The following is a 24,500-nucleotide window of genomic DNA, read 5'->3' on the forward strand; positions in this document are numbered from 1 at the left end:
AAAATGTGTGAGCCTGACCCCACCCACCCCACCCCAGCCTCCCTGCCCCACCGCTGTCTCCCATTCTTTGATCATGGCTTCCTCACCGATGCAGAATGTGCTCAGGCTGAGTGCCACCTCCACGGAAGCTCTTCTAGAATATTCTTCTCCCTGAAAGGAAGTGAAAAGAAACCAGTCTGAAGTCATCGATCAAGTTATTGTCTCACTTTCGGGGGAAGGAGAGAAAGGAGGATCAGGAGCAGTCGCCTGGTACCTAGGTGTTGCTTGTTACAGGAACCACAGCTCCGGAACTCCAAGCAGCCAGCTGAGGGGCGTCTGGAGCAAGGACTTCCGGCCTGGGGCAGGCAGGCCGTGGCAATAAGCCTCACTGACCCCAGTGCTGTTCTTGTCCTTTTGTTTCCACTTGGCTTTTGCGTATATAGAAGAACTTGCAGCTCCATTCAGCCCCTACCCTCCGCTGTTGCCCTTGAAAGAGCCATTATCTTCTTCTAAGGGGCCCCAAACCAACAGAGCGAAAGGCCTTACATTTGGTACAAGACTCGGGTTCCTACAAACTGGACTTGGAAAACAAGCCACTGCTCTTCTCCGGCTCCTGTCCTTGGGGAAAGGGCACTTTTGTGGTCATTTGGGTCTGAGCCTTTGTTTTCACAATGAGGCACTGAGGCCTAGTGAGGCGGAGGGACCATCAGGAGAACTTGTGTCTCGGGTTTCTCAGTTTGGACTTCTGTCCGCCCTTCAGCTTGGGCCTCCTCCGTTTGTTTGCATTCAGTAGGGTCTCGCCTGTAGGACTGCCTCCTCTTTTTCTCTGTAAACATTCGTATGAAGTGTATTTGCTTTGCTTTTCAGCCTTGCCTGCCCTCCGTGGGTCCAGAATAGCCAGCTGGAATTCATAAGAATATTGTGTCTTCAGATGTTTATAATCCAAAAGAATCCCTTATGGTTTTGTTTCTGTTGTTGTTGTTTTTTGTTTTTAAATAATAAAACTACTTGGATGTTGGTATTTTATGTTGGAAAGGCGAGCCAAGTTCACAGTGCAGCAATTACAATGCAATGCATTATGTATAATTTGTAGCGCGCCCAGGGAGCGATGGTAAACCGTGAAACGCCGTCCCCGCCCCACAGCATAATTAGCAGGATCAAACGCTCTGCAGGGAGAAGCACAATAGTTGTCGGCCGAGGTCAATAAAAGTAAGGAAAAGTTCTGATAAAAGCAGTACACCCCAAATTAGATAAAGAGCAGCCCCTATATCAGGCTGCAGATGTGTCACAAGCCTTCCCCGCTAATTGAAGAAAGCTTTTGAGGTTTAACAGCTCATAAATTTGCACTGGGAATGCCCTATTGTTCTGAGGTTATAAGTCTTGTCTTTGAAATTTAACAGTTGTACTTTTTTATATTGCATTCCTCCAAGAGTACCATTGTAAACATGAAGGGTTTGCATTTTAACATAAATTTGAACAATGTGGTTTTAAAAGGGTTCACCACATCAAAGGGAGGCTGTTTGGGCATGTTTTATAAAAAATTTTTTTTCTATAGTATTTAAAGCTACAAATGACTCATAGAAGTATGTTCCGTTTATATCAGTCCATTATATTAGTCCATTTATATCAGTCATGTCAGTGTCCTCATCAGGGCTTTTTACTGTCATTTTTTCTAACGTAAGAGTGTCTGAAAACATGTCTCGGTCTTTTGCCAAGTCAATTGCCCTTAATCTACTATCTTCAGACCCATAGAAACAATTCTGGAAATGTGGTTCTACTTGGCCTAAATTGCAATGAATTCTATGCCTTTTCATGGTCGTCTTTTTTTTTTTTTTCCTTAACTCAAAATATCCAGTGTATCAACTTGCAATTTCTTCTTTCTTCATGTACCAATTATGGCCCCTCCCATGCCCTCATAGCCTCCTATTTAAAAAAACAAAAAACACAAAACACCCATTTTTTGCTGAGCCGCTGATTGAAATGAAGAAAGTTCCATGTTAAAGGGAGAGCTGTGGGTGCTGGTTTCCAGAGCAGCCTGGTGGTGTACAGAGAACACTGAGCTTAGATCCAACCCCTGGATTGGATCTAACCAACCCCAGCCGCGTTATTTGCTGGCTCTGAGACCTCAGGAATCACACACCTCCTGGAGTCACAGTTTGGCCATTTATAAAATGAGGACATCTACCCGTCTCTCCCTCTCTCTCTCTCTCATTCACACGTCCGTTCGTTCATTTATTCACTCCTAGAGGGAGAACGTGAACATAGCCCCTCACTCCTCTTACCCTGCAGAGCTCACAGCCCAGTGAGGACACACTTTACCAAAATAATGAGTCTTGTCAAATTACTAATGGTGGCCTCATGAGCTTCAAAGGAAGGGGACAAGCTCCAGGCAGAGCTGAGAGCAGAGGACCCTTGCTGAGAGTTCGGGGGAACGCAGTCCCTTCCCTGAGGATCCAGTGTTTGAGCTGATTGCTGGAGAAGGGAGAAGTAGTGAGTGGCAGGTGATGGAAGGCAGGCGTCCTGGGCTGGGTACAAATTTTGATGTTTATGCTGAAATAAAAGGAAGCCCTTGGCAGGCAGAGGATGAACTTGACAAGGTGTGTGTTTTCCAAAAGCTCTCCCACAACTGTGTGGGGAATTGCTGGTTAGAAGACCAGAGAGAATGTGGGGGGAATCATTTAGGGGCTCAGAAGCCAGTCCAGGTTCACAAAACAGGTGGCTCAGGTGGGGACTGGTGATGGGGCAGATGGGAGAAATGGATGAGTTCCAGAAATGTTCAGGTTAAAATGCCAGGATTTGGTGGTGTGTCCCAGAGGGGCAGATGAGGCAGAGGGAAGTGTCCAGAATGACTAGGGTCTGGGTGTGTCTGACTCACTGGCTGTGGGGTAGGGACATTCCTGGGATGCAGCAGTCTGGAAGGGGGTAAATAGTAAAATAATAGGTACCCCCTACCCATGAGTGTTTGGGGCCAGGCACTGACCTCCTTTGATTTCATTCATTTCGGGGCGCATCTGTGCTGCCCAGATAAGAAAATCAAGGGTCAGGGAAGAGAGTAACTTGTCCAAAAACACAGAACAGGGACCAGAGGTGGTATCCAAACCCAAGTTTGTCTGGTTCCAGAAGTCGCTCTCTCCCACTGTCCCCTGCCAGAGCCAGGTACCAGAAGGGCACTTCTGTAAACCACCGACATCCACTCCAGGTATGACAAGGGAGCTGTGGGTTATGCAGGATGAAATGCCGGGAAGAGAAAACAGTCATAACGTACCCCTCCCTGTTCTGAAAACCCGGATTTTTCAGAGGGACTGGACACATCTGACATAGAATCCCTACCCACACTTGATCGCATCTTCAGAGCTTCCGTCTTGAAGCCAGAGACAGGCCTCCCAGGAGGAGCTTTTACTCTGGCCGTAGCACACATGGAGATCTTTCCAAAGGGGGCTCGGAAAGCAACATAATCCCTCCCTTCGTCGAAATCATCTGTTTTCCAAGAGAAGGCAAAGTTTATACTCCGAACTCGGCACTTCAGATTCCAAAAATTTAGTCCCGAGGTCTCCTTTAACGTTGGTAAAGTAAGTTTTATTTTACTAGAAATCATTAACAGACCTGTAAGAATAGGTGACTGTTTGTGGTTACTGATTATCTCTCCAGAGCAGAGGCCGTTTTAAAATCCTTTCTGCGCTGTCCTGGGTCTGTTCGAGGCCCCCTCAGGGGTGTGAGAACAGTCTGAGAAAGCCCCCAGGCCTTCCCGAGGCTGGGAGAGGAGGGCTTGTGTGTGAGAGACATTCCTGTCACAGGGTGTGTGTGTGTGTCTGTGTGGGCATGTGCCCACGCAGAAGCAGGAGCATGTGCACGTGCGCGCACATACACACACACATACATACATACATACATACATACATACATACACACACACACACACACACACTAAGGGGACAAAAGATCAGAATGGCAGGTGAGTGGCCGTGAGTTAAGCAGACCTCAAAGAACACACAAAAAGTGGCAGGTAGGAGCGCCTGGGTGGCTCAGTGGGTTAAGCCTCTGCCTTTGGCCCAGGTCGTGATCTCAGGGTCCTGGGATTGAGCCCCGCATCGGGCTCTCTGCTCAGCAGGGAGCCTGCTTCCCCCTCTCTCTCTGCCTGCCTCTCTCTGCCTACTTGGGATCTATCTTTCTCTCTGTCAAATAAATCAATAAAATCTTAAAAAAAAAAAAAAGTAGCAGATAGGCTCAGGGTTGGGCTAAATACCATCAGCTACAGAAGCAAGCGTGTTTTTAAAATGACCCTCATACTTGTGGGACAGTGATCACATGCCAGAAATCCACGAGCGGCACAGCTCAAAGTAGAGAGTTTATCAGCTCTCAGGGGGCAGAGAGCAAGGCTCCTGCTGGCTTGTTTATTTACTCCTGAAGGCCTCTCTGCGCGGCTTCTCTCCCAGGACTGATCTGCTAGGAATGGCGCAGAGGTGGTGCCCTTTCCCTGGTACGGACACCTTGCCATAGGGGCCTACTCCGGGTTCTGGGCCACCACCGTCACCACTCAGAATTCCCAACTGTCATATTTTTGACAAGGGTGTCTTATCCTTTCCCTTATTCCCACCTCCTCTCTCTCGTGCCTTTCTTTCTTTCTTTTTTTCTTTTTTTTTTTTTCTTTAAACCATCCGGGCATAGTGCTCACGTTGTTTTATATGCTTGTGACGGGGTGCAGAGTTTGTTTCCCGGGGAGGCCCTCCACCTACCCCCGTTGGCCTGCACCCCGTGGACACTCGCCGTGGCCCACTCGGCCATGGGGTTTCTCTGAGCGCTCTGTCTTCCCTTCCTCCTGCCTGTGAGAGGAGGCAGCAGGCCGCAGCGTTCCGCCTCCCTGAGAGCTCGGAACCACAGTGTTCCCCTTGGCCATCAACAATGTCAGGGACAGTTTCCTAGGTCAGGGATTGTTTTTCAGTTCTGTGTTGATATCAGTATCTCTGGACATGCGGTTATGTACTAATCAGGGCTATGGTATTTGAAAAACAGAAATAATTTGAATTTTTCAAGTGTTTAAGATGCATTTCGCTGGGATGTACGTAATCCACCTCCTATTTTGGCCTGCTTCTGGCTCCTGAACATTCTCTAAAGTACGGTGAACCCCAGAACCCAGGAAAACTTCAGGAATTCTACAGAGGAAACAGATGGACTGAATTGTGTTCTGAAGCCTGGGCGTGTGTAGCCTCCCCTCACCTGTTCCTCATCCATGAACTGGCTTGGTTGCTGGTTAGTGGCCCAGGCCAGCAATCCAGATCCCCAGACCTTGAAATTCCCTACCTGCCACCATTTATCTTCATTTCTTTCAGTGCCCTCTGGCTCCACTGTTCTTGGGGGGGGGGGGTCATCCTGACCCCCTCTCTGCCCAGTCCATTCTCCAAACATGTGTGATACACCCACCATGTACCGGGTTTCAGGGACCCAGAGGTGTTTGAACACAAACAACCGTAGAAACTACCAGTGTCTCTGGCTCATGAAAAATGTGTCCAAAGACCTACTTGTACAAAACCGGTCACCATGCTGGTACCAATGGCCAAGGCCAAACGACCCTCCAGAATACATTTGTGGCATGCTTTTGATCCCAAGTTTCTCCAGGTGGGGCCAGCAGCTCACTGTAGGTTCTTGAAGGGAAAAATGCAGATTCCTGGGCCCCACCACAGACATTGGTGTGGGATTTCCCAAGTTACAAGCTCGAACGTGCCTCTCACCTAGCTCCCCCACATCCAGTTTTGGTGCTTCCTATTCTAGATCCATTATTTGGCCTTCAGTCCCTCGCACACCATGTTTCTTGCAGGACAGGGTGACAGGGAAGCATTGGGTAGCTGTGGGGCCTAGTACCTGTGGCCACTGAGCCTAGGAGCCAGCTCTCCCAACCCCTGCGCCTCTCAAGGCCCCATAGCCTCATTGCTCCTGACCCATGGTTACTTGCCCTCATCATCCAGGGCGACCTGGCTTGATCCCCAGGTGGTCACTGTCAGCAGAGGTTTCCAACCTAGGTTCCCTTTCCCTTTCCAAGTTCTCACACTGGCTCTCCATATTTTCCTTATCCCTTGATTTCTTGGAAGGACGTTTATTTTTATTTTCATGCCCAAAGGCTAAACGGTGCTTTTCAGAAGACTGAGGGTTTTTTGAGTGAAATATTGTCTAATTTTAAATAGTCTGTGATTTCAAAAGTCCATGAAAACATTATTGGGGGCCTTTGCTTGAAGAGCTGAAATGGGAGCCATCTCTGATTTGGAACTCAAGGCAGGAGTGAGAAAAGAAATGAAATAGGTCTAAATGTCATCCAAAATGCTTCTCTGTACCTCTGTCTGAACAGGGGCTTTGAAAGCCAGAACAAAAAACAGTAGCATCGGGGATTTTGTTGTTTCTGAGTGAACCACCACTCCCCAAGCATGGAAGGGGGATGGACTACACACCTGGCATTTTATCCCTTTGGAGCAGGGAAGCTGCTGGCCCAGGCACTTGTGGACCCACCACCTCAAGCTGGGCCTCAGCCACCTGGAAGCGCATCTCCTCCTCCCTCAGCTGACGGGGGTGGAGGAGGGGCCAGCAGCCAAGAAAGCCAGACCACCAAGTACCAAGCCACCCATCTCTCAGACCCCCTTCCTAGCCCCTCTGGGGCGGGGCTGGCCAGGACAGCAGCTAAGTGTCTGGGGAGCAACCATCGATGCTGGAGTTCTTTGCGGATTTCTAGAACTCACAGAATATTCCGTTTATGAAGCCTGGCCCTGCACACTCTCAGTCGCTGCATCAGGCACAGCTAGGAGCCAGAAGGCCCTTCTTTTTTTTTTTTTTTTTTTTTTTTTTAAAGACTTTATTTATTTATTTGTCAAAGATCACAAGTACGTAGAGAAGCAGGCGAGGTGATGGGGGGAGCAGGATCCCTGCTGAGCAGAGAGCCCCATGCGGGGCTCGATCCCAGGAACCTGAGATCATGACCTGAGCCGAAGGCAGAGGCTCACCCCACTGAGCCACCCAGGCGCCCCCAGAAGGCCCTTCTCGGCCTCGCTTCCTCCCTCCTGATATTCTGCTGGGGCAGGACAAGGGGAAGGGGCAGAAGGAAAGCGGACCGGGGTCAGGTAGAAGTGGGGACTTGGGTGAAAATGTGGACCATAAGCAGAACCGCTTTGATTAGATTTTAAAATAAATCGTTTCTAGTATCACCGCACCAAAGACTGTCTTATTAGCACAGATTGTATCTGTTTATCTTTTCTAATTTGGAGTTGGAGTGAAACAGATCATTGCAGTAAAAAGCGCTCTGGGATGCAAGGCAGCAAGCGCTGTAGCAAGAGTAGATTCTGAGTTTAGGAGCTGGTGAAAATATCTGTCTCCACATCCACGTCCATAGCCACGTCTAACCCTCTTGAGTGCCCCGTCAGTCTCTTCTGCTTTTGAAGAACTCTGATAGGACCTAGAAACTGCTAGATGCTGGCAAGTAGTCCCCGGGTTTCAGACCATCGAGACAATAAACAGCCCCATCATATTCAGGGCGGCAGCTTCTGTAGAGCCCATCTGTTTCAAAATAACCCCAATTCTGCTTACTATGCGGAATGCTTTGTTGCCTGGAATTTGCCCTAGTTTTCATCAGCCGACTCCGTGTCACAGGCCTCTGGGTCCACCTGCTGGCAAGTGTGAAAACTGGAACAAAACCTGGTTTGGAAGAACAAGCTGGAGCTCTGTGGTTCCCCAGAGCTGGTGCAGGTCAGGATCACCCGGGGGGCTCACTGAAAATACGGTGGCCTGGGCTCCAGGCCAACCCTACAGGATTGGAAACTCTCAGAACAACCGTCATGGCGATTCGCACATTCATGTCAGCATGAGAGAAGCACAGCAATTCAAGGGACCTGGTGCCCGCAGACACCTTGACGTCCCCACTCCTGCTTCTCCCATTTTATCCTGGTAACTGTCTGTGGCTTCATTCCCTTAGAACTCATCGAAAAAGTGTAGGAACCGGGCAAACACTACTGAACCAAGTGTTCGAGGTTACATGGCACGTAATTAGTCGTGCTGATCACAGGAACCCCGGATACGATCACGGAAGGGGCACCTTAGCTCTGTGGCCTTCTGCCTCAGACCCATAACCCCACTTCAAAACATCAGACAAACCAAACTGAAGGTCATTTCTACAGGCTTCCTGGCCAGCACTCCTCCAGGTCATCAAGGTCGTAGGAAGCCAGAAAAGATGGGAGAAGCTGCCACAGACCAGAAGAGGCTAAGAAGACATGGTCGACCAGGTATGCCATTGGACCCTAGTACACAGAAAGAAAATTCGTGGAAAAACTGGTAACATTGAAATGAAGTCTAGAATTTGGTTACTAGTAATGCATCCGTCCCTGGAAATGAGTCCTTAGTCCACGTCATGGTGTTCGATGTTAACATGTGTGGAATCGAATCGTCTGTATTCTCTCTGTCACTTTCCGGTGAGTCTGAAATTATTCCAAAATAAAAAGTGGACTAAAAGTTAAAATGTCAGAGCCGAGGGGCACCGAAATAGACAAGCTGAGTTGGGGCACAGCGTGGCCAGTTTGTGCCCATCTTCGGGTAGTCACAGCCAGGCTGGCCAGCGGGGGCCGGGCGGGTCCTCCAGCTCAGCAGCCCAGGCTGGAGACTGTAGAGGAGGAGGCTGGGGTGGGCTGTCGCACTCTCCCAGTTTAGACCAGCCAACCCACTGTCTCACTGGGTCCCACACAAGTCGTGGAATCTCTGTGCAGAGGGTAAAACATCTAGTCCAGCACCATGAGGCCCAGACGAGCCCCAAGCCCGGGGAGGAGAAGACTCCTCCTCTGGACAAGGAGACTTGTCCAGGGTCCTAAACCCATGTCTGGTGAGGTGTGTTCTTTTAACACAGCAGTTCTCAGTGATTTGATACGCCGCCTGCAACACAGTCCCTGGGGTGCTCCTTAAAATGCAGCTTCCTGGGTTTCCTGCCTGGGTTTCCTGCCTGTCCTTCCTCCTATACCGGCGAGCTTCTGCCTGAGGGATACAAGGCCACAGGGTCAGAGCTGAGCGAGGGCTGAGGAGTCCGAGACTAGTGCAGACAGCCGCGTGGACCTTTCCTGCCTCTGAGGGCTTCCAGAGAGGAGTCCGGCAGACGGGTGGGCTGGGTGGTCGTGCTCCACAGCTCCCCACTGTGCACAGCCCGCTGCGTTCCTGCCTGTAGGCCGGTGTGGGCTGTCCGTCGGAAACGTCGGGACACAGGGCATCGCAGCTGCCCTCCCAAGACCAGTCAGCATGGACCCTGAAGCTTCTGAGAGGCCTGTGGAATCCTCACCTCCCAGAGGGTTGTCCTCCTTTTTCTAGCATTGTCCACACTCATGGATGTAGGTGCTTGATCAGAACCCCCTTCTCCCTTGCACATGGGAAGTTCTGCCTTCAGTTTCCTTTTCTCTGTTGTAAAGTGTGTTCTCAAATCTGGGTCTCAAGATGAGGCCCATGTTTAGCTTTTGTCATCCCAGCCAGAAACCAAGGGTCCCTAGTATGTACTAGACAAGGAGAATACGGAAGTGAGAGCCAGCTCTGCCCCAGGGAGCGCTGTGTCCAGTTTTCCAAGGTTTGCATGTATTTGTCTAGCAAATATTCCTAGATGATTTTGAATTGGAAAAAAAAAATCAGTCCCAAAGCCCATGGATATTTTCAGAGATAGTCAACCTCTTCAGTTTCCAAAATCAGCAGATTGGGTAAACTGAGACCTCTCAACACTGCTGACCAAACAGCATTTTGTTTTAGATCAAGAGAAATTTGAAACATTCTAAAGTGTCATTAAATGTATGTAAAAGGTGTTTGAAAATCCTTTCTAGTGTCATAAAAACCCATCTTGATAAAGTGTGAAGGTGGTGATGGAATTTTCAAAGGATTTAAGAGATTGATTTTAAAAAGAGGCAAGTCTTTTAATATTAAAATTCATATTAATTCGTTAAAAAAACATTTCATAAGCAATCCAAGTGTCTGTCCATAGATGAATAGATAAAGAAGATGTGGTCTGAAAAACAGTGGGGCATTCCTCAGCCATAAAAGAAAGGTCGGGACCCTGCCATATGCAACCACATGGATGGACCTGGCAGGCATGATGCTCAGTGAAATAAGTCAGAGAACAACAAATACCATATGATTTTTACTTACATGTGGAATCTAAAAAAATAAAACAAATGAATAAACAGGCAAAAAGCAGAAACAGACCCATAAATACAGAGAACAAACGGAAGGTTGCCAGGGGGAGGAGGAGATCGGGATGGGCAAAATGGGCAAATGGGACTGGGGGATCCAGGCTCCCCCTTCGGGAAGGAACCGGTCATGGAGATGAAAGGCACCACCCAAGGCATATAGTCACTGGTGTTATCCTAGTGTGGTGGCAGCTGGCAGCGGCACTGTGGTGAGCCTAGCATCGGGCACAGCATTGCTGAATCGGTGTGTGGTGTGCTTGAAACCAGGCTAACATCCTGTGTCCACTGGACTCCATTTAAGAAGAAAAGCCACGTGTCACGGTGATTGCTGATGACTGGGGGACACTCAGCTTCTCCTTTCTCCCCTGCTGCTCCTCCAGCATAGTGAGGGAGAAGGTGCATCAAAAACTATTTCTGCAAGAAGTTATAAACCATTCTCTGTCTAAAAAATACTTGATAGTGAACGACCAAGGCTGCCCTTTAGAGCTGGGCCTGTTGCTAAAACTACGTACCTCATCAGATGAGAGCCTGATCCCAGCTCCCTTCAGTTACCCAAGAAAGGCTCCTGTTTGCAGTGAGCCCTACCTATGGCAGAAGGTGAACTTCAGATCCTGCCTCTAAGTCATGGATTAAAGCAATAGTATTGTTTAAGTTTACAGAGTCTGGTTTGGGATTGAGGAAGACTAATCATAGACCTCAAATCTGGAGCAGAGTAGAAAGGAATCCATCAGGGTTTGAGTCTTGACTCAGCATCTCCCTGGCTATGGGGCCTTGGCAAGTTACTTGAAATCTTGAAGCCTCAGTTCCTCTGTCTATAAATAGATGAAGACGTTCTTACTCGGAGGGGTAAGTAGAATAAAAACCACATATAGCAATATGGATCACAACCATAACATTAAATGAAGCCACGCACAAAGCTTGCATATTATATGAATGCATATATGCACGAAAATAGACAAAGGAGTCTACACTGTTGGAAATCAGGATGACGGGCACTGTCGAGTATGGGAGCCGGGACTGGAAGGGTACACTTAGAGGTTTATGAATGCTGGAAGTGTTCTGGGTTTTGATCTGGGTTTTGGTCTCACATGTTTAATTCATAAAAATTAATCACGCTGTGCACTTGTTTAAAAAGAGGGAGAATAAGTAGGGCAAGCCTGTAGCAGTGGTTCAAATGTTCCTTATCTCCAGAAGTTCCTCTTTCTGTTCTAGAGGTCACACCATTCTTTTTTGTCTATATTGCAAGAAACACTGGACCCGACATGCTAGACCCAATATTTTGCATTACTTGAATTGCTAACTGGATTATACTCTCACTTATGTCAAGTTCGTTGTAGCCATAAAGATTTCCCAAATTAACTGGAGATCAGAGAGAAAAGGACAACAGGTAATGTAGCTGCTGAGTTGGTCTCCGTTTCTTTTTTTTTTTTTTTCCCAAAGATTTTTTATTCCTTTATTTGACAGAGATAGGTCACAGGTAGGCAGAGAGAGAAGGGGAAAGCAGGCTCCCCACCAAGCAGAGAGCCCGATGTGGGGCTCAATCCCAGGACCCTGAGATCATGACCTGAGCCAAAGGCAGAGGCTTAACCCACTGAGGCTTAACCCAGGCGCCCCATGGGTCTCTGTTTCAAAGCTTCTCATTTTGAGGGTCCAGATACTATTTCAGAACAAAGAAATATCCCCACAGTGGCTGACTTGAATGGTTGAGGAGTCAAAATGGGATTATTCCCTCTCTCAAGTCACTTCTAAACGTTACCTTTCCTATAAACCCCAACAAAGCTTCCATTTGTATGGAGTTCTGAAGTTTTAGGTGAATTTCAGACTCTTTTTAAAGAGATAGATAGATGGATAGATAGAGGTTATAGTCAGTGACTCAAAAAGCAAAGTGGTCTTATGTCCTTAAGTATCTCCCCTTTTCTTTTCTTTCTTTTTTTTTTTTTTTAAGATTTTTATTTATTTATTTGACAGACAGGGATCATAAGTAGGCAGAGACACAGGCAGAGAGAAGGAAGCAGGCCCCCGACCGAGCAGAGAGCCCGATGTGGGGCTCGATCCCAGGACCCTGAGATCATGACCTGAGCTGAAGGCAGAGGATTAACCCACTGAGCCACCCAGGTGCCCCAGTATCTCCCCCTTTCAAAGATTGTCTTGCCAAATTGCTGGACTTGGAGTTTCTTCTAGCCTTTTTGGTCTTTGTCCATAGATGACTTAGCAACCATCCTTTCAGAAGGCATTTGGGGAGCTTTGTAATTCATGGAATTCTAATAAGTAACCTTCTTAAAGGAGAGAATGCGGGTCCCCTGCTCTGCCCTCATTGGACAGTAGAAATCCCTGAGAACACTAGTGATTTATTTAGAGGTTTCCTGGTTAAAAAAAAAGTGATTGCCTCTTCAGCTTCCTAATATAAGGGAATGATATGCCATCCTGTGACTCACATCAGTATAATTTCACTGAATGGTGTAGAGTGCTGATCAGATCATGGGCAAGATCTGTGAATACCAGCAAATTAAACATCTCTGCTTGCAGGGATGGCGAACAGGAGGGGAAATGGCCATCAACTCATGGTGCTCTTTTTAGCAATTCTTATCTGGATGAAATTGCTTCTCCTCCCTTAGATGTAAAATGCAGAGGTTACTGCATTATACATAAGGGTAGAGAACTGAAAATTTTTCCATCAAAAACCACGAATCAATAAATCTTATGATCTCACTACTGGTGCTTATAATTGAGCTAAATCGTCTTAAAATGGGCACTGTTCCTCGGGTTCTTTGAAGCATGCTCACTGTTTCTTTGAGTAACATTGGGGACTGACCTCCATTTACAGGGACACAGAGGCAGGACTCATAAATACTAATATCTGTACCGAGTTCACCAGAGCAGGGCTGTCTCACCCAGGCCTGTAGATGCTCAGTGCATGATTTAACTCAACGAGAAAAGGAGCTCTTGGCTGGGCCCGCCAGCTTTCCCAGTGACCACAAGCCTCCTCTGTGTTACAAAAGCTGTGGAACACTGGAGGTTGTTGATTACCGTTTGTCCGTGTCTGTTTCTTAGAAGGCAAATCTCTGCATTTTGTACAAAATGCTGCCAAGTCGGCTTCAGACAGAATTGGGGTCTTCTGAGCAGTCACTGTTTTTGTCACTTTGCTGTGTATCTTCTACCAAGTTAGTTCACAATGCTAACAAGTAGACATCTGACACATGATTCATGATGATGTTAGAGATGAAAAATGATAACATCCAGCCCTCAGCAGGTACTCACTGCATGCTTAGTACTCCGCTATGCATTTTATGTGTAACATTTCTCTCCTTGCCTCTCAACAATCCAGGGAGTGAATTTCTCTTTTGTCCCTTTTTATAGATAGGGAAACTAAGACCAAGTGAAGGTAACCAGATTGCTCCAGGACGTCTAGTTAAAAATAGAGGGGTTGGAATTTAGTCCCGAGCAGTCAGACTGCACTGTGGTGGGAAGGACCCTGCAGTCACCTTGCCGGGTAGCCCCTCCTCATACATGAGCCCCCCAGAAGCTGTGAAACAGAGACTTGCCTGTGCACTACACTCTGGTTCCAGGTAGGCCTGGAAGCTTCTCCTGATGCCCTCCCAACACCTTTGCCCTGACATCCCCGGACATCCTGGGGAGTGGACTGCTTCTCCTACCACCCAGCAGAAGCCTGTCTATATCTTCTCCAAGGACTTAATAAATATAACTACAGACTGAAACCACTTCTAAGACCCTTTGAGGAATGCCTGCGGAGGATCCTGGGGGCTGCAGAGAGAAGTAATAGATCACGTGACACAATCAAAAACTACAGAAACCTAGAAGCGAATTTAAAAGTAGTCAATAGCAGGGGATTGGAAGACAGAGCTTCGTCGGTGCCACCCTGGGGACAAGGACTGCAGAGTCAGTCAGTGCCACCCTGCAGAGGCCTTGTCCCCAGGGTGGCACTGACTGAAAGCCCAGACGTGACAAATGGTGTCGTTTGTGACTGACACCAAATAGGTTACTGTCTCCAGAACAGCACAGATTAATTCACACTTGAGAACTTTCCAAAGAAATTAACCCCTGGGATTAAGGACAGTAGAGTGTTCAGAGCCTGAAATGAAGCAATTTAAGGCCTTCTTCAGAGAGTGGGGCGGCTTTGGTGATACCAGAAACACTGAGGTTGAAGGATTTTAAATACCCACATTAGGCCTGATTACAAATTGGGTGCTATTGTGGTACGGTTAGAACCAGGGCCCTCTGCTGGTCCTGGAAAGCCAGAAATTAAGGGGACCCGTGTGAGAACTTTGTAGTCATGTCTGTGGTGACAGCAGAGTCCTGTAGAGTTGACGAGTTTGGGCCAGATCCTCTTCTTTTTTCTTTGCGGATCGCATGAGCTCTGCACATACCTGTCTGGGTTTGGGCAGGAGCACACGGGCTGGCCAGATGCTAGAGGGGATGACAGTGATGGGGGGTGTGGGGACAGAGGGTGGGAGCCCCAAGTGCAAGATTTGCTGCCCCATGGGCTGGCTTCATGACCTTATGTGTGTCCCTAATGCTCTCTGACCATTAGCTCACTCATCTGTAAACTTGGGGTCACAAAATTGGCAGTGAGAGTGGGCTGACTGACCTACGCCACCTTAAAAGGACTCTCTGAGCCCGAGAGTGATCGTTGCTCCTTGATGTGAGCTGTCGGCTTCAGTACGTGGCGCTTCCTTCGGCTCAGCCCCGTTCTCCCCGGATGCCCTGTGAGCAAGTCTAGAGTACATGCGTGTGGGCTGCTCATTTCAAAAACTGGACCCCATGAGCCTTTGGTCTGCAGCTTTATGTCCCTCCCTCCATGGGAATGTTCATTCTCAGGCTGTCTCTTCTAGACACGGTGACTCCCTTTGGGATTCTGAGCACTCTTGCAGCTTCCATGGGCTCATGGCCCGTGGCCCGCACTCAACATGCCACGTCGAGCCTGCCTCCGACTCTGCCCACAGCTCTCCCTCAAGGCTCCCTGCCTGCTGGGACGGGTGTCACGTACTAGCCTGCACTCACCAGTGCAGTGAAGAACCGTCTTATTGTGAAAACAACTGTCAAAGGGAAAGCTGGGTTTGGAGCTCATCATATACAACAGATTTAAGCAATAACTAATGGTAATTGGATTCATGAGTTTTCACTTTAACTTTTTTTTTAAAAAAGATTTATTTCTTTTAGAGAACAAGAGAAGGGGAAGGGCAGAGGGGGAAGGAGAAAGAAGCAGACTGCCCACTAAGCACAGAGCCAGAAGCAGAGCTCGACCTCATGACCCTGAGATCATGACTTGAGGCAAAGTCAAGAGTCGGACACTTAACTGACTGAGCAACCCAGGCACCACTTTATGTAATTTCAAGGCATTTGCCTCTTTGTAAAAAATTCCTTTTCAGATACATAAGCCCAAACCATATCCAGTTAAACTTCAGTCTTAATAGTATTCATAAACTCCTTACGGTGAAAGTCTTAACAAGCCCGATCTATGTTTGAGTGCCATCCTTAACGAAGGTTGATGAATCAATGTAGGTTATGCTGTTCCAAAAACCCTTGGAGCGGAGTGTAGCCAGCAGGAGTGAGCACGGGGCCAGGCCTGCCCAGCCCACGTGTGGGTTCCTAGGCAGGAATGGCTGCAGTGGGGGGTGTACTTCTCCCATGGTCTCAAAAAGAAAGAACCAAACAGGGGTACGTGTTGGGGAAGAAACAAAATGAAAGAGGAGTTACCTTTTGCCTGCCTTTTGAAATTGCTCGTCATATTACCACTGAAGTTCTAGTGGTGGACTGAGCAGACTGGTTTTTTTTTTTTTTCATCAATTTTTTTTTTTTTTAATCCATCGTAACCAACATACAACATTGTGTAAACCTAAGGCATGTACGTGCTGCTTTATTACATTTGTATATTGTGGTATGATTGCCTCAGGGGCGTCAGTGAGCCCTTGTACATGGCACACACTTATCAGCTCCTTTTTTGTGTTGAAAACAGTTGATTGGGTCTCCTAGCAACCTTGAAGTTTGTAATATCGTATTCTTGACTATAGTCACGATGTGCATTCGATCTCCAGGTCTTACTTACTTGCGCCCTTCAACAGCAGCTCCCCAGCCCCTCCTCCCCTGGCCCCGGGGAAATGCCATTCCACTCTCTGCTTTCCCAGGCTCGGTTTCTCCAGTTCCACGGGGAGGTGATGTCCTGCACTGTTCGTCCTCCCTTGTGAGAAGGCTGCTTAGTTTCCTGGGCTTTCTCTAACATTTTTTCACTGTAGTGTTTCTTAACAATCATTCTATCCATTCCCATGACCTGGGAACATCTTGGAAAAGGCACCGCTCTTGGAGAATGAACAGAAACCCTTTTCAGGAACGATGTCCATGGTCCTTCATATAATTTTTAGATGTGACACCTGCATTTTTTCTGCCTTCCCAGTTAATGGTCATTGTGGTAACTGGGCCCCTGTTCTGTGGCCCCTGGTGCTCAGTGGCACGTGTGTGTCTCAAGCAGACTTGATTCCTTCTGGCTGGGGTGGGCGTCAGGGGCTGCAGGAGGCCACTGGGCAGAGGGAGAAAGAGGAGGGAGGACCGAAGGCTGATGAAGAAACCCCAAACCACATACTTGGAGGGGAAGTTAGAAACAGCAAGTTCTGGGCGTAAAATAATAAATCAGCCCTGGGGACCTTGTAGACATGAGATGATGTAAATTACAAAGAATGATGGGGGAGGGGGAGTGAGGATTTTTGTCAAGAATCTTCAAAATGAGTGGATTAGATTTGTAGACTGGACCACACTAAAAGTATTTACTTGATGTTGAAATTAAGTATTGACAGCTGAGGTTGAAATATGTTTGTTATATTTCTGCTTCGTGCTAAAATAAAGATGACACCCAAGCCATCAGTCTTTCTTCCCTCTTGAAATCCTTGGAAACAATGCCCTGTAAATGTCAGAAGGATGGATGGGCAGTCTTTGATTTTTCCCTTGTGCTTTCTCCCAACAGGGACCAGCGGGCCAAGCCCCCCGCCCTACGGGTTCCGTCTCTCAGCAGAAGAAGAAATGAGAAGGCAGCGGCTTCGCAGATTTGACCACCAGTGAGGGGCCCGCTTGCGGGATTACGACCCGTGTGGTTCTTTCCCCGAGCCTGCCTCTGCACCGAAGCCCAGTGCAGCCTCCTCTGCCATGGGCCTCACTCCGCCATCCCGGGGACCCCGTGGGTCTCCGCGCACAGCCATGTTGACTTGTCTGGAGAGCAGCCTTCTGGGTACAGCTCCCAGCTGTCCGGGGAGCGGCCCTTCTCCTGGCTCCTGCTCCCCGACAGGTAGAAGCGCAGTTCCACCTCGCAGCGACCCACCTCCACACACCTCTCTCTCTCTCTCTCTCTCTCTCTCGGGCTGCTCGCACAATGGTGCCTCGGCCTCGTTCGGTCCCTAAAGACCGTGACTTTCACGGGCCTGGAAGATCGGGCCCCCCATCATGGCCAGCATGCCCCACGCTCGACCTGGCAGGAAGCGCGAAGCCATCCCTGGGCCTCCTGACACGCTGCCATGGTGACCTCCTGGGAACAGAGGTGGCCACCGTAAGGGGATGTTGTTCTGGTCACCCCCCCACCCAGGCGCCTCAGTTCCTTGTGCCCTTATGCCTGGATGGCATTGACCTCGTCCCCCCTTGGCTCTTACGTGACTCTGCCTTTATAGAATGTTTGGCTAGAAAAGCTTGGGTAAGACCTCAGGTGGGGAAACCAGCCACACACTCTGCTCGATGTCAGGTGGCATCAGCATTCTGGGCTTGCAGCAGCCCCGCCCACCAGCTGAGGACAGGGTAGGTTCCCAGAGCTCTGACCTGTGTTATGAAGCAGCAGGAGCTATAGGCAGAGGGAGGCAAAGTTGTCTGCTGGGCTGGTCATGGAGAAGTCCCTCCGGAGGAGGTATTTCTTTCTCCTAAAAGGTGCCTTTTAAACGGCCCTGGTAACAGCCATGTGTCCTGTCCGGGCCCAGGACCACTGCAGCATCAGAGACCATGGGCCGCCCATGTTACTCCTGGTGCTTGTATTCCATGAATAAAAGGACAAAGATACCTCTGATGTCTTACTGTCGCTGAGATATTTGTGTTTAAAGAGCGTTGGAAAGAGAAAAGGATCCTCCTACTTTCATTTATACGCCTAGCATTTATATATAGTTTTGTGATAACAGAAGTAATATATATGCCTCTGTGTGCACAAAGCAAACAGATACGCCCATATGTTAACAGAGGTTATCTTTGGGGTTAGAGCACATAGGATTTTGCTTTCTGGTTTTTATTGCAGTTTTTTCAAATGTGTGTATTTGTGTGTATGTGTACTGCTTTTGGAATCAGGAAGACTGATTTATGTGATAATAAAGCAAGAACTATATAATCGGGAAAATACACTTCATAAGTACTATGTCTCCACTGAGAAAATTCACAATATAAAAATACAAATAAATACACGTGCAGTGTTAAAATCAGCCATACTGTCACCACTTATACGTACCCAAGAGTAACAGTTTGGGGGCACGGCTTTCTCAGTTTTTCTTTGTACACGTTTGATAAACTTGGAGCATAACAGCCCTGTGGTTTTGTATCTGTTTCCTTTTCCAGATTGATCTGGGAAAGGCCCTAAGCTAAGAGAAGCCCCAGGTCCTGGGGGTATCCTGACCTCCATGAGGGTGCCTGGGCTCCACGGGTTCCTTTATAACCCCTGTGCATCTGCTTGCACCGTGTTTATAACGTGCGTTGTGTTTCTGAGTCTGGTAGCCTTAAACATGTTAAAATGTTCAAGTTAAGTGTCATTTCTCTCGCTCCTAAACTCCACGGATTTGACTCCCATTCTTCCGACACATTGGAAGGGCCATTCTTTGAGAGCACCCATGTCCTGCCCTGTCACTGTTTGTGCACCAGTACACAAAAGTGTGCCTTCTGCCCAGGGAGCGTGAACTGTTCATGGCTCAGGGACAGGGACTGTGTCTTGTCTTTGTGCACTGTCCCTCTCTCCCCCCGCCACCACCCAAGGGCTAACCCTGGCTCCTGGGAGGCACTCCCTGAATGTTTTCCCACCAAACTGTTCTTCAATGATCTTCAAGTCCAACCACTGTATCTAGAAGCATTTTTTTTTCCTGCTTTTGAGTCTGGGGGTCGTAGCTCTCTGTTCTTACGCAAGTACATGCAAGGACACTGGAATTGGATTTCGTGTGGTATCAGTACTACAAGAGGCGCTCCTTCTTTATGAACATCAGTCAGCGTCAGAGATGTGGGAAAGGTCGTCTTAGTTACAAACCCAAACCGGGTATCTTAGTGCAACAATGGAGATGTTCTGGACATCACTGATTGCTTTGCTGTCGATCGGCTGGCCTGTGACCAATGCTTATTATTTTCAGCATCCATCCTATTTTTTTTTCCCCTGCAATAACGAATCCTCAAAGTTATGTCAACAAACTGGAATTGGGAGGAGAAAGACAAAACACGTATATTAGACAAATTACCTTTAATAAGCATCTAGGGCTGTTTTTTTTTTTTTTTTTTTAATTTGGTTGGTAGTTTGGTTAATAGCAAATTCCTGACTGCCTACTAAGCATCCGGTTGCCAAACTGATGGTGGTCAACCCCCTCAGGAGACCTCTCGATTCAGAATCTTTCTGAAGATGAGGCAATGGTTACCGCGGCTTCCTTGTAAGGACCCTGCGCACACACTGCCAGGGATTCCAAAGTCCTCCGTTGCTAGTTCGAGCTCCTCCCACTGCCCCCCCCATCCTTCGAAACCACGTGCCTGCAGTGAGTGGCAGGGTTTGGTGGGAGCAGGCCCAGCCTACGTCGCAGATCCCCGTGCTGCCTCTGGAGGAAGGGGTATAGAAGAGGTGAGACCTGCCACCCTGAACAGCCCGTAAGACAGAGAGGGTGGGACAGCGCTGCCTCCTCGTACCCTGGCTTCGTGCCTCGAGAGGCTCAGTATTCCGTAAAGAATTGTGTTCAGTTGGTCATTTTTATCAGACCTTGTATAGACAGCTCTTCCTTTCCCCTCTCGTGGGATATTGCAATCCTTACCCGGTTTTTGGTTTTGGGGTTGGGTTTGGGTGTGGGTGTTTGCCCCACTCTTGCACGTTAGAGCCACAGAGTATCTACCTAGAGGACCTTAACATCTGTCAGTTCGTTCCTCTCCTTGATACTTGAAATACCTCTTCCCTCAGCTCTACCAGATACCACAACCAGAAGGATCTACTGCTCTTGTTGGCTGTTGGTCATTCCACAGCCTTTTGGAATCGCTGTGGGAGAATGTCTTTTCTCTCTAGATTGTAAACTTCATGAGGCAGGGACCATGACCGTTTCTGTGTATCTCCTCACTATACCTCAAACAATGCTCTGTCTGGAATGTCGGAACCAATAAATGCCTGTGGACTGAAACAGAGAGAAGCTCATTGGTACCATCACCAGTGGCATATACAAAGATAGGTGTGTTGCTAAACCACTGTTGTGGTTTTTTGGTGCTTTCTTGAATCACATCAGGGAAGGAATAACTTGAAGGAAAGATTTGCCTGTAGAAAGAATTTCAGACTTTTGTATCCCTGAGGACTCCGTGTGTATACCACCAAATCCAGTCAGTATGCTTTGTAGGAATGCTTTTGATGTGTCCATACAAACGTGGTTTTTTGTTTTTTGTTTGTTTTTTGTTTCTTGTTTTTTGTTTTTTCCTTCTGTTACATTTAAGGGTAGAGAGTGATCTTGACATCTTGTTCAGATGACAGAAATGAACTGGCAGATTTGAATGTATGATTTATGCTTTAATCAATGAAAACTAGAACATGGCTGGTAGAAATTAAATTGGATAGTGATATATATTGGTGCTTGGGAAGAGAATGGGATGATCAAAAGCGGTAGTATTGTGTGGCTTTAAGAGGCTTTTGGAATCTGGGGCACTCACAAGCAGAACCTGAGAAACAGAGCCCTGCCACATAGCTCCCTATAAACCCAGCGGATGCGGGTCCCTTTTCTAAGCGTTGGAATAAGCCGCTCACCCGCTGGCCGGGCTTCCTGCCAGGAAGTGGTGAAGTTGCTGCTCTCCTTTTATTCCTTCCTGAATACCCAGTGTCGTGTCTGGAGGGAGGTGCTACAAGCAAGAACAAATCAAAGGAAAGTCTGTGACTTCATAGATTCTTGGTATTTATTTGAGGCCCTTAAAAGTTACTGTCTGATTTTAACCTTGAGATGTGTTCTCTTTGTAAGATCCCTCCATCAATAATTTAAAAATATCCTGCACATCCTTAGTAGTAGCAGATGGTCCTTAAAACAACTGAACAAGTTCTTGAGGATCTCATTAAAGAATAGCACGAAGGCCAAATTTCCAGCGGCTTGGGAGTGTGAGCTCTGGGCCAGCATGTCCAGCATCACCTAGAACTTGCTGGAAATTCGGACTCCTGCCTCTACACCATAGGAATCATAATCTGCATTTTAACAGGTCCCACATGTGCATGAATGGATAAAGAAGATGTGGTATCTGTTTACAATGGGATATTATCCAGTCATGAGAAAGAAGGAAATCCTGCCATTTGTGACAACATGGATGGACCTTGAGGACATTATGCTAAGTGAAGTAAGACGGACGAAGACAAATACTGTATGATCTCCTCTATGTGTGGAATATTTTTTAAAAAATACTATTTATTTATTTGTCAGAGAGAAAGAGAGCACAAGCAGGGGGAGCAGAAGGCAGAGGGAGAAGCAGGCTTCCTAGGGAGCCCAATGTGGGATTCAATCCCAGGACCCTGGGATCATGATCTGAACCAAAGGTAGATGTTTAACCAACTGAGCCACCTGTGGCTGAGCCATCTCCACACTGAGGTAGTTTCTAGTCACCAAAATCCTTCTCAAATTTCAGTGCGCACAAATGCATTTGGGGATGACCATCGGGGGCGTCAGGGGGGCTCAGTGGGTTAACCATCAGACTCTGGTTTCGGCTCAGGTGGTGATCTCGGGGTCCTGGGATCCAGCCTCTGTCAGGCTCCGTGCTCAGTGTGGAGTCACTTGTCCCTCTCCCTTTGCCCTCCTCCCCGACTCCCCCTCTCTCAAATAAATAAAACTGCTAAAAAAAAAAAAAAAAAAAAAAAGATCATCCATTATCTGGTAGGATTGTGAGAAGCATCCTGTCAGAGAACCAGGCCACCCCTGTTTTCATTTGGGATCCCGAAGCTGGGAGGGTTGAGGTGAGGGATCCGGGATCAGCAGGCAATGTCTGGCAGCACCATCTGCCATTCCGGTCTCAAGGAGCAGGAAAGAGCGGGCTTGATCTCAGCAGAAGGAAGTTTGAAGGGAAGAACTTACTTGCAGCCACACACCGCTCCCCTCTTTCACACAAGGTGGCAATCACAAGTCCTTGTGAGCGGCAGCTGTGGGGGTCAGAACTAGAACGGCTTGAGACACCATAGATGTGCAAGGTGCTAGTGACTCCTTATGGTGACAGCAGCATCGACAGTGGGTCCGACCTGCCCACGTGGTCACGGAGGATCCCCGTGTATTGTGTGTACTGTAAAGCAGATGGGCTACTTGGCAACCAAAGCTTTTTATTCACTTTCAATGTTCTTCCTTTTTCCAAAGAGATGAAAATGATGACTGGTTGAGAATTGCAGTGTTAGCTGATAAAGAACCCTAGGTATTTATCATTGAGGATGCAAGCCCAGATAGTGCATGACAGGAAGTGCCTTGCTGGCAAACAGGAGAATGAAAATAGCTAAGCTGGCTGGTGCCACAGTGACCCAGCCTCCAGGGAAAGACCTCCAGATATTCCTTTATCCAACTCAGAAATGTTCTCCTGAATGGCTGACCTGGAATAGACATCAAGGGGCTCTGGAGGCCCGGCTGGTTTTCAGAGGACCCGAGATACAGCAGGCCTTTTGGATACCCCCCAGATCACTTTGTCCTCAGAGGTTCCCCACCTTCCTCCCCGCCAAGGGCAGTTGAAGACCATCTCCACACTGAGCTGGGCAGGCTGTGGGAGGATGTGTGACCTGGGACTTTGCAGTGAGAGCAACAGTTCACAGTGACATCTGCATGAGACCCTTTACTAGCAAACCTACAAATGCGAAAGCTTCTGGGAGGTGATGGTTTAATGGAAAAGAGCACAATCTTTAGTGACAGACCAGGGTTCACGTTCCACTGGGTGCTGATTGTGGAACCTACTTATTCTCCCTAAATGAGTCTTCTTGTCTATAAAATAGAGTTGGGAGGTTGAGGAGGAGCACATACAACAGGGTTAATATAGTTCTTGTCATTTAGTAGGTGCCCAAGAAATGCTAAATACTTTTCTTTCTCTATCAGGTGAGAGGTTGGACCAAATACTCCTACTTAGAAAGAGGAACTCTATGAAAAGTTATTGACTACCAATGCCTAACACCTAACTTCTAGTTAATATAGTTATCAGTGATAGCACCCGGCATTTTTTTCTCTTTGTAGTTGTATCCCTAACTTTTAATCCTCAGGACAAACCTATGAAGCAGATGGTCTAATTCTCCTTCAACTAATGGGACAACTGAGGTCCCGTGCGGACGGGTCCACAGGGTCCCCCACCTAGTTCCAGTTGCCCATGGAACTCAACAGGGGCTGATGTTGACCCTTTGGCCTGAGACCCTGATTATCCTATTACTGTGTGCTGGCCAGCACTTCCCAGAGCCTCAGAATTCTATCTTCTCCTCAAAAGGGGCACTTTCTACACTCTGCCCATCTTCTTTTCCCCTATAGTCTACACCTTGACCATCTAACCCATTCTCCCCTCTAAGCCAGCTCCTAAATGGGCCGCAGTAAGAGTGAGGTACATCAGAAAGTAAGCTTACTTCGGCTTGAAAGAAAATAAATGCACCAGATAAAACACAGTTGTTTTTGGAGGTCATCACAGAATTTTATATATGTAATGAACAATATTATAACTTGGAATACAACAAAGATTGAAATGACAATCACAGACCAGGTATCTTGCAAATGTTACATGGCTGAAAATCTTTATATTTTACAACCATGGGATAGAGAAAGAGATGCAATTTATTGGACACGTCTCACATTTTTTCCTATGAATCATTAAATATTTAAGCACCATAAAATTCAAGCATTTCACATGGATGTGGCAGCCAGCCTCGATGGTTTAAAATGCATTATGCAGAGTCTCTGGCAGATAATAACTGTGACAATTGCAGAGTACTGATTTTTAATGTCAATTGTTTTGTTCCCTGCAGAACTTCCTGATAATGTCCCTGTAGGAAATTGTGATTCTGTGTGTGTGTGGAGAGGGGGGGTGGTTACAGTAACTTTGAGAACTGAAATAAAATAACATTCCTAAAGACATAAAAATTGACCAGATATAAATAATTCTAAT

At 47.5% G+C, this 24,500-nt stretch overlaps 1 protein-coding gene across 3 annotated transcripts in view; it reads left to right on the plus strand.

Moving 5' to 3' along the window:
• Positions 1-18,716, plus strand: part of RHBDD1 (rhomboid domain containing 1) — a 124,604-nt gene extending 105,888 nt beyond the window's left edge. For 2 of the 3 annotated variants that reach the window (XM_004776589.3, XM_004776590.3), the window contains exons 7-8: positions 8,130-8,234; positions 17,134-18,716. In XM_004776589.3, the coding sequence (XP_004776646.1) occupies positions 8,130-8,234; positions 17,134-17,228 (200 nt within the window). In that variant the 3' untranslated portion in view covers positions 17,229-18,716. The remainder of the gene's footprint in view (positions 1-8,129; positions 8,235-17,133) is intronic. The other variant, XM_004776591.3, reaches the window with a different exon arrangement.
• The last annotated feature ends 5,784 nt before the right edge of the window (positions 18,717-24,500 follow it).

This window comes from Mustela putorius, unplaced genomic scaffold (assembly GCF_011764305.1).
Source record: "Mustela putorius furo isolate JIRA1106 unplaced genomic scaffold, ASM1176430v1.1 tig00000275_pilon_pilon_pilon, whole genome shotgun sequence".
NCBI lineage: Eukaryota > Metazoa > Chordata > Mammalia > Carnivora > Mustelidae > Mustela > Mustela putorius.